The sequence below is a fragment of the Lathamus discolor genome, chromosome 7 (genome assembly GCF_037157495.1).
Source record: "Lathamus discolor isolate bLatDis1 chromosome 7, bLatDis1.hap1, whole genome shotgun sequence".
Classification (NCBI taxonomy): Eukaryota; Metazoa; Chordata; class Aves; order Psittaciformes; family Psittacidae; genus Lathamus; species Lathamus discolor.
In genome coordinates, this window is record NC_088890.1 from 4940851 (window position 1) to 4959805 (window position 18955).

Here is an 18955-nt window from a genome sequence, read left to right on the forward strand (position 1 = left end):
CCTTAGAAAGACTACTGCTCCTCATCCCTCCTCTTTCCAAAGGCCCTGAGAGAGACTTCTCAGTCAGCGGCCCTGTCTCCTCTGTACTCACCAAACCCACACAGCAACACAGCTCTGCCCCACCAAAGCTCACTACTGGTTCTGCTGCCTGCCCTTCTCCCTTCCACCACTACTGTAAACCCCAGGCAAACCTGATCAGCTCCCCTCAGTACCACCATACCTTCCACTCTTCACATAGCTCCTGAACAGCTGCTCTCCCCAAAACCCCTGCCTTATGGCTTTCCTGCTTTTAAAGGGTTGTTCCCACATGGCCTTGGGGCTGATCCCTTAAAGAGGCTGTGCCCCTCAGGCCTTTGTATTCTTCTGGTGGCTGCTTGCCTCATCACTTGGGAGCCTTTTCCCTGTTTCTGAGCAGCTATCCCCTTGCTGTTCTGGAACCTTCTCTCTCTTTCTGAGGGGTTGCTCTCCTCAGTGTTGTAGATCCTGTTCTCTGTTTCTGGGCCATCGCTCCCCTCACGGTGCACAGGGCTCTCTGCCCCCCCCTGAGGGGCTGTTCCCCTCGCAGTGCTGGGGCCTCTGCCTGTCTCTGAGGCACCATTCCTCTCACGGTGCCCGGGCTCTGTGGTGAGCTGCCCCTACCAAGACAGGAGAAGAAACCCACGCAACGGCTGGACCCTGACACGGAGAGGGGCCAGGCACTGCTCCTCAGCTCGGGAATGGGAGTCTCCAGGTGTGTTTGCTGTGAGATGTCCTGTTCCAGGTGAGGCAGGAGGGTGCTGGGGGTTAGGGGTAGGCGGGAGGCTGAGGGGCACAGGGCAGGCCCTCAGGCAGGAAGGGGTGTGCAGTGTTAAGGGCTGGGTAAGTGTATGTGGGTGTCCATCGGTGGGGGAATGACCATGTGTTCATTTAATTTTATGAAAATGTATGTATATTTATGTAAATTGATGTTAAGTAGATTCTACTGAGTCTCTGGTTTCAAATGCTGGTAGGTATGTGCTAATGCATATAATGCACACTTAAAGCTCTCCCTTGAGGCACTCTAACCCAGTCAGTATGTTACTACACACACAGACAATGTGCTGTCTTTTAGGTGAGCCAGAAAACTGAGGTATCCTCAACTGTTTAAGGCTTTAATGTGGCATTTAGGTGTATTTCATCTGATGTTGTGGCCAGATTCCACTGAGTATAGTTACACCTCAGCCTGCCTGCTCAGCTCTCCCACTGGCTTTACCTGATAAAATGTATTTCTGTTTTCTCCTGGTACGCGGTATTAAATGTCAACTACTATCCCAGAGAATAATACATGGATTGGCTGTTTCCCATGTCCGGAATGTGCCAGTCCTTGAGCTGGGAAGGTTTAAGGGAGTGTGTGTGTCCCTTCTCTGCCTTGAAGGAACATGGAAGGGTCAATTAAATGGTACCAGTTTTAATTTGCATGATGAGTTTTCTCCTGCTTCACTGTTGTTTTGTCAAGGTGCCCAAATTGGCTTCAATTTCTAGAGGGGTTTGTTCTAAGCCTAGAAATACTTGTGAACTTGATTTGTAGCGCTCTCTCTATAGTAATGCCTGACTATATGGATGTATGGAAAGTGACTCCCTAACCAAGTAATCGATGGATGGTGTTAGATTACTGGCTGTGACAGAATTAAGGTGGTAAGGAAAAGCTCTGTAAGGATTGTTCTGCTAAACATGTCTTCAAACATGCAGCACAACCCATTCAAGCTTCCTTTCAGAGCTGGGACCAATAGGTAGCAATACTCCGAAAGCATCAGGAGCTGGGTGTGGCAGAGGGCTACAAAAGACCCCATCAAGTGCTGTTGAAGGTGACATGAGCAGAGCACTGCCTCTTGTAAACTGGAGAGAGCCTCTCTTGTCTCATCAATTGGAGTTGAAATAAATTACAAACAATACAGAGTTGAAGGATTTGATTTGATTCAGAGTTCCAGAGCAAATATTAAATAGTCTAGAAAGTGGAGTGTATGCCATGTTTTATATTCATAAGAGTGTTTTTTCTATGTGCATTAATTTAGTCACATAATGAGTGACTAAAATCTTCCCTTTTCCCCAAAGCACTTTTAAAAATTACTACTAAATTTCCAGATATTCCTATGTGCTCTCTAAAAGGAAATAAAAATGCAATTAAAGGGAATGCTAATTTCCTCAGGACGAGAACACACAAGAGGATGGATCACAGCTCTGTGTTTGCTCCCGGTCTGCTTGGTAGGTCTGGGCAAATTGGCTCTCCATGCTTGTTTCCCTTCTTGTAAAATTGAGGTAATGTCTCTAACCTTCAGAAGGTGTTTTAAGACTTAAATGGTGAAAAGTGTTGTTGAAGTGTTAGTTGCTATTAATGGTGGTCAGGATTTTAATTGAAAATTTTAAAAGATAAGGGTTTAGACATCAGAAATTAAGGCTGTACTGATAACTGCAGATCCTGTGTCAAGCACTTCTTTCTTCTACGAAATGGCTTACAAAGTAAATTGTTCTGATGGTACGTCTGCAGTGTGTGAACTAGGGTGATGCTTTCCATTGAAAAAAGGAAATTAGGCTTTGTTTCTGTGAAAGACTTTGCAGCTTAAAGGAGATACACTTTGGGTTATTTTCCTTAAGAAACAATCTTAAGTTACTGGTTTGTTCATTATAGACTACTTCTGCATGTTTTCATTGTAGAAGACATTCCCCTAGTTCAGAGATTTTCATAATCAGCATCTTTAGTATTTCTAAAAATCACTTTTTCCAGCTTTTGAACTTCTATATTCTGAAAACATGTTTAAAGAAGCCAGAATTCACCTATTAAAGTGAACAGCTCTCTCATGTGTAATGGCAGTAGAGAAAACCTGAGAATTGTATGGATTACCACAGGTGAAAGGGGCTGATCTTCCTGGCTTCACTAGATAAGTGGAAATTTCTAATTAGAGAGATAGTACTTTCCTGGCCACTGAGGCATGATTTGGGCTAAGTTATTTAATAACAGTCATTGGTATTGACACTTCTCATAATTTTAGTATGTCTGGAAATGTTTATTAAATTGGTATAATCTGGAGTCATTTGAACCTCAACTTTTATCTTCCAAGAGGGTGTATTTCCAAACTTGATGATAGCAAAATAAGAAGCTTGCAGATGTGTTCAGTATGTGTTGTTAAACGTTGAAAGTCATAAAGGGCTATAAAGAAGCTTTGATATGTGTACACATTTGTATGTAACAATTTTATGACAAATGGAGTTGGTCCCCTGGAATAGAAAAATAAGCTCTGTCGTGGTGCTGTGTTGTATAGTTGCGTTGTCTGCCTTGGTCAGTACAACCATATTTGCCTTTGTAAAGAGGAGTCAGCAGGAACTACAGCTTTCCCTGGCATCCTCTTGGATGCTGTAGCCTCCTCAGACTCTTCCCCAGGGATTCTCATTCAAAGGTTGATGGAAAACTTGAATGCTGCTAAGATAATTCTTTGATTTCTTCACTGGAATAATTTTCACAGTGACTGAAATATTCTTGCACAAGTCATAATCTTTTATGAGATGTGTCTTGGATTATTGCAGTGATATGCAATATATTAAAAGGATTTGCCTCTGATTGTGATTGGCCTCCATCCTGGCCAACACAGCAGGATTTGAGCTTGATTCTCTAGAATTAACAACTGCGAGCTGCTGTTGTGTGAGCTTCAGGCTCCAGCAAGCCCATATTCTCTGGTTGGGCACAGAGGGGTCTTGTAACAAATGCTCTCCCCTAGGTTATACCATGATATTTTTTTCATCCTTAGAATCATAGAATCATTTAGGTTGGAAAAGACCTTTATGATCATTGAGTCCTTCCCCTGCTGGTTTGTTCCTTAGACATTCCCATGTGTTTACTCATGGAATGGTGTTGCCCTGGAGTGTCATCTGTGACATTTTGCTGGAATAGAGAAATGGTTTATTTCACAGGTTTGTCCTTTAAAGAGTTTAAGGATGCATGTGTATTAAATGTGAATCTGTCCATTGGTGTAAAAGAGAATACCACTGCAATGGTGATGCTGTGCTAAATTGCCCCTGGAGCTGAGAGCCAGAACCTCTATGATTCTAGTCCTTCGGCTCATTCTTTGGCATTTCCTTGAGCAAATCTGTAGCCTAACATGCCAGATCATTCAGCATGGGCCCTAAAGAAGAGCAGTCATCTCCATGGATCTTTGGGAAGTTGTCTGCTTTCTGAAGGGATATCCCTATCCTTAGATTTAGGAAGTGATCATCATGTCTACATAAATCCAATGGCCTTATCTTATCCTCTAACTTGTATCCAAACTGTATTGTTGAGAGCATAGCTTTATGGTACAAGGGGCACAGGTTCTCTACACATTTCAGCTGATTTCTCTGGGTCATAGTCTTCCTTGTCCTAGCACAGTGCACTCCATCTCTTGACCTCGTTTTGTCTGTTTGTGAAATCTGGTGTGTCCCTACTCTACCAAAGAATGCACTGGAAAGACCTAGATAGAAAGGCTAATAATGCTCTCTATTTTACTCACCTCTCAGGGGTCTAGGAGAGTTAATATCTGCACGGTGCTTTGGCAAGTATAAAAGTGCTTAGATTCATTACGTATTGATTTATGCACAAGAAAACTGCACAAAATAATGAAACATGCAATGTACTTAAAATGCGCTGTAGGCAGAGGAGAGAAACATCTTAAATCTAACCTTAAAATATGGTGCAAGTCATGTGGTGAATGAAGTACAGCTAGGTGGGCTTCCCATCAAATACAGCACAAATGGGAAAAAGTCCTATATTTGGAAATAGCACAGGGCCCAAAGGGGGCTATGTCTAGATAAGAATTCCCATGTGGAGACAAAGACATGGATTAAATTAGAACAGATATTAGAGCTCTGGGCCAGATTCAGATCCTCACTGCGCCAAAGTAAACCTAAGAAACACCAGCAAGTCACTGATGTAACACCAGCATGAGTGAAAGGAGAATCAATCCACAGGTAATAAGGGCAGCATCCATGCCTGCCTGGGGTTTCATCCTGTGCTTTGTCCTAATTATGAGTAGTTTAATGGCATGCTAAAATACAAAACAGATTTATGAGCCATTGCCATCTCCCTCTGCACTGTTACAGCTGACTCAGTACTCTTACTCCTTGGCTAGAAGGTCAACTCAGGTTTTATTAAGCTAGGGCTGGGGCTCAGACTCAAAGACACGCTGTCTTACTGAATGCTTCTGCTAGGATAAATGCTAAACTGAAAGTCCCATCTGGCCTCTCCATGTCCTGTCCAGATGGATATTTAAGATCCCACAGGACATCTTGAATAGAGGATAATCCTGTACATATATACATATATATAGGCAGTGGTTTTCCTTCATTATCAAAGACTTGGACCAGCTTGTATTTGAAGTTAGTGGAATTAAGTCTATATTTTCTTGCAAAACCAGTGTCTTTCTGGAGTGGGAATACTGAACCTGGAAAATGAAAGAGGCAATATTATGTGTTGATCATTGAAGAAAATATGGAAAAACACTGGTGAGATACTGTGTGCTATTGCTTGAAGACTATTTACTGAATACAGTATACCTGTAACAGAGCATTGCCTTTTGGGGAAAGAAAATGGGATGATGCACAAAGCAGATGACTGGCCACAAGATTTCCTGGCTTCTCTTCTCAGTGTTGCCACTAATGGACTGTAGGCAAGTTTTTTCATCTCCATGTCTCCATTCTATGACCTGTAAATAGCAATAGTAATAATTTGCTGTTTCTAAGCCTGACTGAAATTTGACCCTCCACTGTTAACAAAATGTTTTGGCGTTCTGAAGTGGGAAGAGGGATGGGTTTGGCTGCATCTTTACTCTGAGCTGCGGATCACCAGAAAGTAGAAAGATGTCTCAAAAGAAAATACATGATAATTCTCTTGTTTCTTCTACATTCCCTCACTGCCACCTCAAGGAAACAGTTCTGTTCCAGATCTTTCATTCTATGCTTGGCAAAAATCACAGTCACTTTCTAGTGAAACCTTATAGTCCAACCTTCCAATGTGTGCAGCTTTTTCCTCAGCAGACACCTGTCTTTTAGAGAAATGCTGCAAATTGACTTGCTCTCTGCCTTCACTGCAGCAGTCTTTCTTGGGGCAAAATTTTCACTTGCTTTAAGCAGGAATTTGCTTGAAGAGTTAAGTCAAGACTCTGGCACTTGCCCATCTGAGAGGAGTTTACACACACTCTGAGAAGAGACACTAGTCACTGCATCAGGAGTTAATACTTTGGGGCGGGGATCCAATAGTTTGTTAGTGAATTTCTCAGCTTCTACTGGAGAAGATGCTGGTTGGATAGGATTGACAGAAGAACTTCTGTTGCATTATATTATGTCCATATATTGTGACAGGAAAACTTCAGGGTGATGACAGTGAAACAACTTTGTGATAAAATTTATTCAGTTCTTCTGCACTGCTGGGATGCAGGCATAAAATCAGTGGACAGATGGAAGGGTTGAAGAGTCTCTTTTACCTTTCACTCTTTTCATGGGACATCAGATGTGCACCATAGTGTTTAATACCCCTGATAGAGTTATATTCCCATCTATCCCAGTATTATTTTTTTTGTTTTGGTCTGGGTCAAGGCTAACTCAAAATAAGTTATTATAGGGATAATGTGGGAAAGTTAGAAGTGGGCACGGCATCCACAGCCCTCTGGATCCAGCACCTGAAATGTCACATGTCTGCTGGCCCCTGATCTGGCAGTAGACTGTAGCAATACTGCTGCTCCTGGCATCAGCATCTCCCTGCTCATTGCCAAAGCTGGAGTTCTGTAAACAGATCTCATCCTGGCATATGTTATATTGCCATACAGGCAACACTGTTCTAACTGATTAATAACAAGCAGCTTGATAGGATTTGGGGAGACACTGGAGTAATTAGTCAGATAAGTCCAGGTTTCTTTGTACTGTACTTGCATGGATGACAAAAGCTTTCCCCCTGAAGAGTTTCACTGATAAATCTGTATATAATAATAATAGTAAAAGATTTTGGCTAAAATGTAAGTTAAATATTCCTTTAGGGATTAAGAGCAAAGGAAGTATTCAAGCTCTGGTACCAATGGGAGGCCAAGAGAATGGAAGAGGAGACGAAGATATGTCAAAGCTGTGCTGCTTGGAAAGGACTTGCTTTTCTGCCTGTGCTGATAGCAAGGTTTGGGATTTAATCTCTTAACAGCCAGCATGTTCATCTTGGTAGGCACATTGGCAGGGCTGACTGTTCAGTGCTTACAGCCTGGGCTGCCCATGTATCACCAGAGCAAAATGTGCTGGTTTCCTTTGGCAAGACAATGAAGCTGATGGCTGTTTTAAACTGGGCCCTTCTCTGCCCTTGCATAGAGTTGCTCCCACTTAACACTGATCCAGAGATCAACAACATACAGACTGTATGGGGCAAGTTTCAGATTCCACATAGCTGCTGTTTAGCTGCTGGTGGCAGTGAGATCATAAATACTGAATATTCCTTATTCATCTTCTCAGCAGGCACAGTTTCTGTTAGCTGTAGTGAGAAATTGAGTGGGTTTGACTCTTACAGAATAAGTGACCAGGTATAAAACAAAAAAGAGTAAAAGGCTACATATGTTGCCAAAGTGACAGCTGCTCATTTACTAAAAATATCTTCTAATACTGCAGGAACTTTTAAAATAATCTAATTTATATGGAATATTCCTCACTAATTGAAACTGTCTCTTTTTTTTTTATTAAATAGAAAGGTTACAGAAAAGTATATTGATGCTTTGAGAACGATTCCTCTCAGGAGCATGCTGACTATTATGGATAGGATTTTACATGATGCAAGCCCCTAAATGCCAACAGTGATATGAGGAAACCTGCAGATTCGTGTAATTGTAAATGCAACAGATAAGGTTTTGGGCTATTGCATCCCCTTTCTAGAGATCACTGTTGTAAAGCTCAAAGTGTTGTTTAGCCCTTGGTGTTCCTGTTTATTTCCACAGCTTTTTCTGAAAGAAGTTTGAAAAAATGAAAGTCTTTCAAGAATAATCACTCTCTAAACACTTAACGCTGCTGTGACAGCACTGTCTATCAACCTTTTCCAATTAGCCGAGACTGGAGGCAGATTAGTTCTCGAATGCAGCACTGAGAGGTGCCAGGGTGTATATTAATGGACCACAGGAGCTGACTTCTGACCATAATTCTGACTGCATTGGATGGCGCATAAAATGGAAACAGCAGCTCTCCTGCCTAGAGATACAGGACTAGGTAGTTACTGTGAGCTACCCTTGGGTATATCTCATAGGTCTGAGTGATCTACAAACCTGTCAAGTATAAAATATGTCATCCTCATTCTTTTATATGGATGGGGAAGTTGAGGTGTGGAGAGGTTAATAGATTGCCCAAGGTCATGCTGTTCTTTGGCAGACCTCAGAATCCATGCCTTCTGTCTCTAGTTTATGGACACATGCATACATTCAAGCCCTAGCCACAAAGTCTGTTGAACAAACTTTTTCCCTTTTGTGATCTTTGAGGCCTGGTTGGCACATGCCTTCATGATCACTGGTGTTGCAAAATTAAGGCTTTAAAATCTTTTATAGAGTAATTGCCTTCATTAGAGCAGAGAGATGGTTTCCCCCAGTCAGCAAGATGTTGATGTTCAGATCCACAGTGGAGCAAGGCTTGTAGCAATCCTTGCATCAAGACTGTTTTTCAGCTCTGTGGTGCAGGCTTCTGTCACTTGAGCTAACAGGGTAACACTGCGTTGTCATGTGATCCTGGCATTAAAGGATACAGGATAAAGAAATAATCAGATGCACGCTTTCAGGAAGTTTCACAATCATGACTGAGGATAGGTGACACAGGAGGGATGGCTGCTGTTTCATGTCTGTGCTGTAGTTCCCTTGTTCTCTGTCAGTTTTCTCCCTCCTCTCAAGCTCTCTGCTCTCACACAGCTTTTCTCATCTCTGTTTTCAGTCATTCCATCAACAAGCAAAATTCCATCATTCTCCAAATTTCCTTTTCTTTTCTTTTTTTTTTTTTTTTCAGTTTCTAGTCATCTTGTACTTTCTTTCCCTTGGAGCTTTCTTTTGATTCTACATATCTCATCTTTGCCCACACATCTTGGCCAATAACCTGACTTCTTCCTTCTGTACTCCCAGCCAGTCCTGGGGCTCATTCTTCCACTCTTTATGTTTCTTGGTTTGCCATTCTAACTCTGGTCCCTCCTGTTAACCTTACTACACTTTTCCTGGAGATGGCAAAAGACATCACATGTGACAAAGAGACATCACAAGACATTCATATGTGAGAAAGAGCTGAGCAGTCTTAACTGCAGGCATTGCTAACAGTAATACATATTTATATTTTTAGGCACACAATATTCCTTCAGAAGAATTAGATCTAAGGATTACAGGACATTAAATGAACAAAATAATTTAATCTGATGGTAAGAGAATAGAAGATAGATTGCATAAGAGGCAAATGCTGTAGGGGGAAAAAACAAACAACAAAGGCAATAAACAAACCACAGCATGACAAAGGCAGATTGAATGCCATCCTTGGGCAGTCTTATACAAACCACGAGAAATAACTGTATTCTGGGCCCCTTCTTATTGAACAGACAGATATTACTTGGTTTCTTTCAGATAATGCTTCTAATTGCTCTGTGACTGCTGTTCTGGAATTTTGAAAGCTTATTTTCTGCCTCAGTATTTTGTATTGGAAGGACAAGAAGAATGAGATGTGGTCTGACCAGAGGACCAGGTTCTGGGAGCTCTCTAACCCAGCCCTGAAACAGACTCTCACTGCATTCTGGACTAATGACCTAGTGTCAATGTCTTCAGCCTTAGTTTTCTGAGGCAGAGATAGCAGTACTGGGCAAACTGCTGCAGAAGGGTATTGCACCATGACTCATTCGTGTTGAGTAGGATGACACTGGAGTGTCATCCTGCCCTGTAGCAGGCTTCTCCTGCTGGTTTTGATAGGAAAGGTAGTCATAATCTGCACTACTGCTTGCTTCCAAGAAATATTGCACTGCTGAGCAAAGATGAGCCTGCAGTCCCTGTACCTACTGTGTTGCTTTTATTAGGACTACTACATCAGAGCCTTGGTGACCAGACAAAAAAAAGGGCATAGCTGAAATGGTTCCAGGGAAAGGAAGCATCACAGAGAAGACAATAGCAAAGCAAAGTGTAGATTCCAGCTTTCATATGTCTCAAGCTACTGCTGTAACTACTAGGCCAGATTCATGAGCACTCTGAAGGTTCTTTTACTTACGAATGCAGGAAAAAGGGTAGAATTAAAAGCTGGCTGTCAGTGGGAGAATATAAGCCACCAGGCCAGTGATACTTTGTAGTTAGGTTGTTGTTTTTTGGACTGGAGCCATAACCTGTTTTATACTGATGAAAGATGTGAGGTTTACACTTTGGATAGCCCACTACTGAATGGGCATAAATAACATAAACTGTGCAAGCACTGCTTGTATAAAATTGGAGAGACCAAATCTGATTGCACAGGGCCAGTTTGGTCTGTGTGCTCTCCTTAATCTCCTGTAGAAAATGCCGGTAAGGATACCATACCAAAGGGAATCTTTGGATGTGAATTCTGATTACTGCAGACCAAGCTACAATGTATGGGGCACATAAAACTGTCATCAAACCCATCCAAACAGTACTTTTTCATTATACTGTTTGCAGGTGGATCTGGTGAGAGTGGACAGAAGCATCCAGCGGTTTCTGCTCACTTCTGAGATGGGACAACCCACTTTTGAATAATTTCTTTTACATATTCAGCAGTACTTATACTGGCTTTTAGTACTGCAGTTTCTCACACCACCAGTTTCTTTTTGCTTCAAGCGACTACTTGGGATTTAATTGTAGCAGTCAGTCTGTGGACAAGAGTACAGGGCAGACACTGAGCTATATTCAGAGGTTGGGCCTCACTAGACAAAGGAAGAGTCTCCTCCTCAGTGCCAGGAATGCACACAGAAGTAACCAACTAGTGCTCCTACGTTGCCAAGAAGAATAAAAGAGCACATTTGCTAAGAAGAGAAACTTATACTTTTATCCCTTTTGTATTTATAAGTTTAGGCCAGAACATTAGTAGTTGGGCAATGTGGATCCTAGTAACAACTGAACATTTTATAGCAGATATTATGCAAGTCAAAATTGTCAACTAATTATAAATATTGGCTTCTTTTATATAAGGAAACTGCTGTCCAAAGCTAGTATGTTCAAGTTGCCACTAAATAAGCCCCAGTTAGAGCTACTGACCATGGAGTATTAGGCTTAGATACAATTATTCCTGCTTTGGGCCAAGGAGTGTGCTAGATGCTCTTTCAAGGCCTCTTCCAGTCTTAATTTCCAAGACTTGGTAATGTCCATGCTTTTACATGGGAACTTTCTGGAGTTTCTGGAACAGTGAATAATATATTTGCATTTCCCAGGGGCATACTAAGAAGTTAAATCAAGTAATATCATCAATCTTTGCTATTCAAATAATGTTAGAGCTCTGAATTTCACCAGCTGGGTTAAAAATGACAAATTCAGAATTTTTCATGTTTGCCTTCTGGATTCTGAAACTACCAAGTTCACATGGCTGCATGGGAACCCTGAGGACAAAGAAATTTCTTTTTTCACCTTAACAGAATCTCTAGACTCCTCACAATATAACAAAAATTGCCACCACTGTTCATAATCTGTTGAGATCCCTGTAAGTGAGGTAGTAAAGAGGCAAAAGTTATTGTATCCAGCAGCTACCAAGGGACTGTGAGGGCTTTGGCACATCAGACTTTCCTTCATAGCTAATGAAATGGTCTGAGGACAGCTCTGTGTGCCTGTAGAGGTGCTCAGAGCACTCACCTGCATGGGTTTAAGGCAAACTTTTAGGCCAGTGTTCCCCTTTGGCTGAGAGAGTCAAAACTGGAGAGGGTTGAACCCCTAAACTGAAGTATACTACCCATCACTATAACAATTTTTAACCCTGTCAAGAAAGGTGGCCCAAAAGAGGGACGTGAGTGGTACTCCAGCTGAGATCTTTTTCATGTCATTTTTCTGTGCACATGTTTTCTTCAGACTTCCAGATCCCAGGCTGCAGTCCATATCTCCCCCACTGCTTCCTGCCAAGCCTTGTACATAGCCAGCTGCTAGTGGGCTGCCTCCATTCAGGCCATGTTCCTGTAGGAAGCCCTTGACAAACTAATACTGTAATTGCCAAAGAACATATCACTTTCCAACAGTTCAAGAGAGGCTGAGCCGTAATGAGGAAACCTGTTAATTACTGTTTGGGATTTTGCTGGGGAAGTAGAGAGAATGAAACTGGTTGATCTGAGCTAATTTGCAGACCATGGGCCAGCTGTTGTCTATGAGCTATGTATGCACAGTTCACAGATCTCTGGAGTGAGATGTCTTCATGCCTTGGAGACAGCACCAAAGTGAGCTTTGTACCTTAACCTCACCCTGCCAAGGGGTATCTTGATAGACAATGCATACTGAGAGTTGGGCTTCTTTTAGAATAAGCGACCCTGCCCAGCTTTAAGCAAATCTCTTAATGTCCAGCAGGGAAGTGTGTGGCCTGCTCTTGTCAGCCATTTAGAAATGTAGAATTGTGCATGGATAATGTTAATGGATAAAACACTAAGAATATGCAGAAAGATGTCATAACCCTTTTGGAGGGAATCTGTGCAAGAAAGATCAAACTGTGAGAGATGGGAATGGAGTAAAGTTGTCTTAAGGAGAATGATGATGACAAAACCAAGCTACAAGCATGCACAAGGTGTCACTGGCTTCTCATTATTGTTATTGGGTAATAGTGTTTGGGATCAGGATCCCCTGAACTCAGCTCTGCAGGCTGTCCTTGCCCTGATGAGTTTACAAGCTGAGAAATCAGGTTCATGCTGACTTATGTTTAAAAAATGTGGACCTAATAAATTACCAGGTTCAAATAATTTGCATTCCAGTGGGATAACCGAGCTTCCAACTTGCTGGATGCTGACACCAGATTTGTCCTTTCTGCAGTATCGGTAATGGGCATAAGCCCAGTCTGTTTATGCCACCTGCAATCTAATATTTACACTTCTTGAGTGGCAGCAGGATCTTGCTTCATCACCAGGCCTTTTAACAGCACTCCTGCCTCCTGACTGGGCTAACAAGTGTAGTATGTGCAATGTGGCATAATTTAGTGACACAGGCAAGGGGCAGCAGACAAGCCAGTGCAAGTGGAATGTTTTGTGTTGCTAGCAATTTGTTCATGTTTGAGGATCTCAACCCAGCTTAAAAATGAAGAGAGTTATCAACCATCACTCATTTAGTTCAGCCTCAACCAAATTATGGGAACTGACTCTTATCCTTAGGACCATGGTTTCAAACTGGGGTGGCCACATTCACTGAATACAAACATTCTTGCCTTACCCTCCTGTGAGAGGGGAACTGAGCCCTGTGGAGCCTATTATAAAAGGCAGTTTGATGGAATAGGCTGAACTGCCAAGACTGATAAATAAAAAGATCAAGGGAACTGTACGTAAAACAGCCCATGCCAGGCTAACCTAATTACTCTCTATGGTGAGGTCAGTAAGAGCTGGTAAAATGAATGTATGTATCTGTTTAGACATTTGAAAGCTGTTGATAAAAATTTCTTATCAAAGAGCTGGACTCTTTGACTGCTCAAGCTTCATAAGGAGGTCCCATGTTTTGAAACAGATGAGCAAAGAGGAGGTCATTCTTGGGGCTGCCAGCTTCTTACGGGGGTAGGCTGCTTGCAATGACCCTCAGAATAGTTCCCCAGCTCCCCAGTGACTAAGAGCAAGGGTGCATGCAGGGTAAAGGTGTTTTTTATGACACATCAGAAATGCTGTTAACTTCAAAGAATCTGCTAGAAAACAATTCCTTCAAAAAGCACAAAACACGTGAGGGGAATGGGCTAGAAAATGGTTGATGGGAGGTAATGTGGGAAAATATGAAACTGAAAATTCTCAAGGTCACAGAGCTGGCAGTGTTTAGAGAAGACATGGAATGTTCTAGCACTCTGTCTCTGTGCCTTTGGGATCCTTGTTGGCAGGATCTATAGCAGAGCAAGGAAAGTAAAACAACATTCTATAAATGTTTGGCCGTGATGTGTGAAGCCTAATCTTGGCCCTGTGTGCAGCCTTTTATACTCACTTTGGTTAAATAACTGAGCAAACTTGGACACAGACAGCAACAGGGGCAATTTACCTCGGGTAAGAGGGTATGTGCAAACAGCCTTTTGCCACTTGAGCCTCTGGCACTAGGATTGCTGTGGCTTCTGCTGGTATATTTTGCCTTGCACTGGGGGCAAAGGGTAGGGATGTGCATGCAACTCAGCTGACATGCAGGGATTTGTTCAGTCTCCAATAACCTTTAATTTGGAGCAAGAGCATGCATGCACAGCACTGAACAGCAATGCCTGCCTCCTAAACAGCTCCATGCTTACAACACCACAAACCTTGGTAGGATTTAGGAACAGATCAGTCTCCCTGATATATCAGCATCTCTGTAGAGCTGCCAGCTGAGTCTGGGACAGAGACCTCCAGCTCATTTCCAGCTGGCTAAAAAATCCTCTCAGATGGAAATGACTTTCATACCAGAATTAACCTGGGCTGGTTTCAGACCAGTATCTTAAAGACATACAGATTTTCTACTACCCTTTGAATCATCCAGTCTCCCAACAGGGAACTTTAATGCCAGTGCAGCATCTGCTGTAGAATATTTATATTCAGGGCTTCCTGTGTGAAGCTCTGGATGGATGTGATTACTGAATATGTTGGAAAAAGGACAGTTTACTGCCTGGCTTTTTATTTCCAGCTATTTTGTATTTCTATGCAAGAAGCTTACATGCCATGTTGTAAACGGCTGGTTTTCCTTGTATGATGTCTCTCTTTTTCTCATTCTCTTAATGGGCTTCTCGCTAAAACTGACGTTTCAGCAGCATTCCCATTATTAGTTATGATGCCAGTAAATGGAGGTCTCAGTAGTGGGTGAAATTTAAATTGGGTTTGAAGAGCATTCAAATAATTCAGCGCTTTACTTTCATTTGGTGGTTCAGTTTGCACAGTGTATGATTTAGTTATTCACATTTTAGTTACTGTGTTGATGTTGTTTAGCAAAGACCTTGTTTTGCCTGGGACCCAACTACAGCTCTCAGCCAGTCTAATGTTGTTTACTGTAGCTAGCATGAAACTAATGTTTTGTTCTCTGGGTTCTTGTTTGATGTTATAAGCAGAGTCACACGAGCTAGTGCAGGAATCATTTCCATTTTGTTTTATGCTGCTCACATGAAAAGTAGCTAGCAGTGGAAAAGGACCTGTTTCTGGTCATAAATGTTACGTATGCTTTGCTCTGGGAGTCTGTGGTAGTATAGTATCTTGGGTAGTGCTTTACTTTTCTAAAGAGTAAACTTCAGCAATTGACTTGAAACAGGCAATCCAAATCTGTGTTGTGAAAGAATTCTGCAAAGTTCACACCCTTTCCCTTGAACATTTTCAATCATCCTATGAAAAATCCTGACTGGGAAGAAGTTTTTATAACTGAGGCTTACATGAGTCTTGGTAAATATCTCCTAGTAAAGAATAAGCTTAATAGTAAATATCAGTTAGCATTGTCTAGAGGCACCAGAGTTCTTAGTTTGTATTTCTGGATGTTGACAGACTCTCTGCATTTATTTCATCAGCTGTAAGATGAAGACATACATTACCATTATCCCAGGCCAACCTGGGATGAGCTCTACTCACAGGCTGGCTTTGTCAGACCAAGCCAGCTCCCATCAATTCCACATCTGCTTTTGATGTGTGCCAAGGGGTCCCATCCAGGACCCTGTATAGCTAAGCCAGCCAACACTGTCATGATGTCCACTAGAAGATGCAGTAGGCTCCGTTCCTCTTACTGGTGACTTGAGTACATGAGTAGGGGAGATTCTTCTTGAAGGGAGATTCTCCTTGAAAGGAGATGCCATCACAACCCAATGTAATATCATCACTTGGTGCTGTCATGGCATGATAAAGTTAATTCATGATGTTGTGGAGCAATGCCTGTTTAGCACGATGGAGCAGTGTCTCAGGAGAACATCTAAATAGCTCCATATGTACACTGCATCTTTCTGTCAGATTTGACATTGACCTGAGCATGGATGTTGGATTATGCTGTGTGATGTACACACGGAAAACACAGAATGCAAATACCTGAGCCAAAATCATCTGGTTGCTCACCTTGTCAGTCAGTTCCATGAATCCACTTCTCTTATCTGAACAGAAGCTTGATTAGAAAAATTAAATACTGTGGTCCTGATTACTTTCTTCCATGTGCACATAAATCAGAATGAATTCAGTAAATTCAGCAATAGGTAAAGCATCTGCCTGCAAGAGCAATATTTCACTCCTGAAATACTGAAAATATAGGTTTTAACCTTTGGCTTAACACAAAGGATATCCCAAGCTATTAATAGGATGCATTTCATTTTTGCCCAATAACCTAATTAAGAGATAATTCATACTTGAGGAGAAAAGGAAGCAATTTGATTTACAGTATCTTATGTGATTAAATCACCAGGGAAGAGAGAGAAGGATTTGAGATGGAAGGGGGGGAGTTTTAAAACTCATCATTTGTGAAGAATGGAATCTCTTTCTTCTAACAGCCCTTTTGCCCCTGTGTTCACAGCTTAAAGAGGATTCACTGACTTTTATTTATTTGCCTAAACTACTGATTTTTCATCTTGCAGGGTGGCTTCAAAATCCAATGTGAACTTTTTAAGGCACCTAATGATCCATTCTATTATCCCCCAGGACAATGCTAGTTCCAGTGATTTCATGGGGAACTGATTCGGAAAATACCCTTTTTCTCCCTTGCAGTCCCCTAGGCCCTTGAATCATGTTGATATCTGGATACCTCTTTTCTTTGCTGCAGTATGGTGGGAGCCACAGTTGGTAAACAGACCTGGAGTGAGAGTTGATTGGGGGAAACAGTTTCACACTATGTAGCCCAAACAATGTACCTACAGAATAGTTCAGTTTCTATGCCAAAAATGAGACCTTATTGTCAGGTGGTTTAAAAGCAGTGCAGGTGCACAGGACTCTTTACCCTTCTATCTAAGCATATAATACTGCTATTTTTTTTAGAAAGCCCTCTGTATTGATTTTCATTTTGTGATAAACATACTTCCAAACTTAGACTTGAGAAACTGTAAGCCAATACCAACAGAAAGTATCACGGGGCTTATAAGATAGTGTTCACAGATACTGTTGTTGAACTAATAAAGAGGCAATTTAGAATGTAATAAAGCATTGCAAACTTTGGCCATCAACTTCGGTCAGAAGCTGTGCATGTATGAATCTCTGTGAGTGAATTGTGCCTCGTGATGACAGTGGTTTTCGTCTCTGCATCATGGTGCTTTAGAGGTGTCCAAGCATTTTGCTGACTGGAAAACTGTGGCACTACGCAAGCAAAGGATTTGCCTAAGGAAACACAGGTGATTTCTGATATAATTAGGGCTTGAAATAAGGTCTGCTGATACTCTTAGTTTAACCATTATAGCCTAATGTCAAGAAAATATCACAGCAGAGCTGCTGCGCCCTTTCTTCCTAAAACAACACTGCCAGAGCCTAATCCTATTGTGTCTATCTGCAGTATCTCTTCCAGTTCCTTTACTAGAGGACTGAGGACAGAATGGACATTGAGATCCTTACTCTTTTTCAAATCCCTCTATTGCACTCCAAGCCAAAGGGAGCTTAGGCTGGTTTGAAGGAAAAAGTATGTCAATCACACTGAAAACTCCACTCTTTCCTGAACCCTGGGTAAGACAGGTTATTGCTGCCCTGTTTCAGGAATGATTTGGCACATGGCTTAGAAAGAGGGTCTGGATTTGGCAAAAAAGATTGCCACCGGACAGAAACCCCTACACTAAACTAGGATGTAGCAGGCTTCAAGGACTGTACAAACCAAGTGGTTAGCTCTGCTGGGAAGTGGTAGGAGCCTTTTTGGCAAGGTGGGAGATATAGGGAGAAAATAATTAGCTATCTGAAGGAAAGTAGTACATATATTCTCACCTGAATGCTCATTTGTTGTTCCAGATTTTTTCGCAGCTGTGACCTTTATTTTCATTGCTAGCACCATTCATTACTTAATTTTGCCTGTGTCCAGCATGCAAGTCCACTTGTCAGCTTGATGCACGGACTGCAATGGCCTGGCAGTGAGTGATGTAAGCACTGTAGAGGAAAGGTGTGATTGGGCTGTTTGGATTTCAGTGTGTATTGCTTGCAGCAATAGGGTGATACCCAGTGAAAGGCGGAATGTACCTGGGGACAAGAGAAGTGATGGGGATGATTAAACAGGGAATGCATTCACCATTGTGTGTTTGGCTTCACCTTTTCCTGTCTCTTTTATGCCCCTCCCTTACACCCACAGACCTGGAAGGGCCTGACCCTCCGCTGTTCTCACTGGTCTTTTTGTTACATTTGACACTTCAGCCCTGCCAAGTGCTTGCTACATTAAGCTTATTGGCATGCCTGAATCATGAGCTACTTTGGCCATAATTCAAGGAGCTGTGGCAGATGCCTGTCTTCTGGAAAAATGCCACAGCCACCTACAGCTCATAGAAGGATTAACCTTGGGAGCTGCATGCAATTGCACTAGAGACACATGCAGTGCATCTCCTCCAGCTGTAATAATGTCCAGTGTCTCCTTGGGAGGGCATACTTTCTAGGAAGCACTTCTTTGTGGGTTCCTTGTTTAGACCACATTATAAGGAGTGCTTCAGAGGTGATCTGACCAGTTTTCAGTGTTCCCCATGGAATATTAACATGCAACATCATGACAATATATTGTTGCTGCTCAGTAAGCTGCACACACAGTGATTCACCATCCTTTAGCTTGGAAGCAGTATGCCACTTGACCATACTATTCTCCTTTTGATATTTCAGTGTTTGCTGTAGCTGCCTGCTTTTCTGTAATGCTAACAGGGATGAACAGGCCAGAGAGGTTTTTCTGTCATTTTCAAATAGCCTGAT

General features: G+C 42.0%; 1 protein-coding gene across 1 annotated transcript in view; it reads left to right on the forward strand.

Moving 5' to 3' along the window:
- Positions 1-738: 738 nt before the first annotated feature.
- Positions 739-18955, forward strand: part of CACNA2D2 (calcium voltage-gated channel auxiliary subunit alpha2delta 2) — a 234988-nt gene continuing 216771 nt past the window's right edge. Inside the window, exon 1 of the mRNA XM_065686957.1 lies at positions 739-760. Within this exon, the coding sequence (XP_065543029.1) occupies positions 747-760 (14 nt within the window). The 5' untranslated portion in view covers positions 739-746. The remainder of the gene's footprint in view (positions 761-18955) is intronic.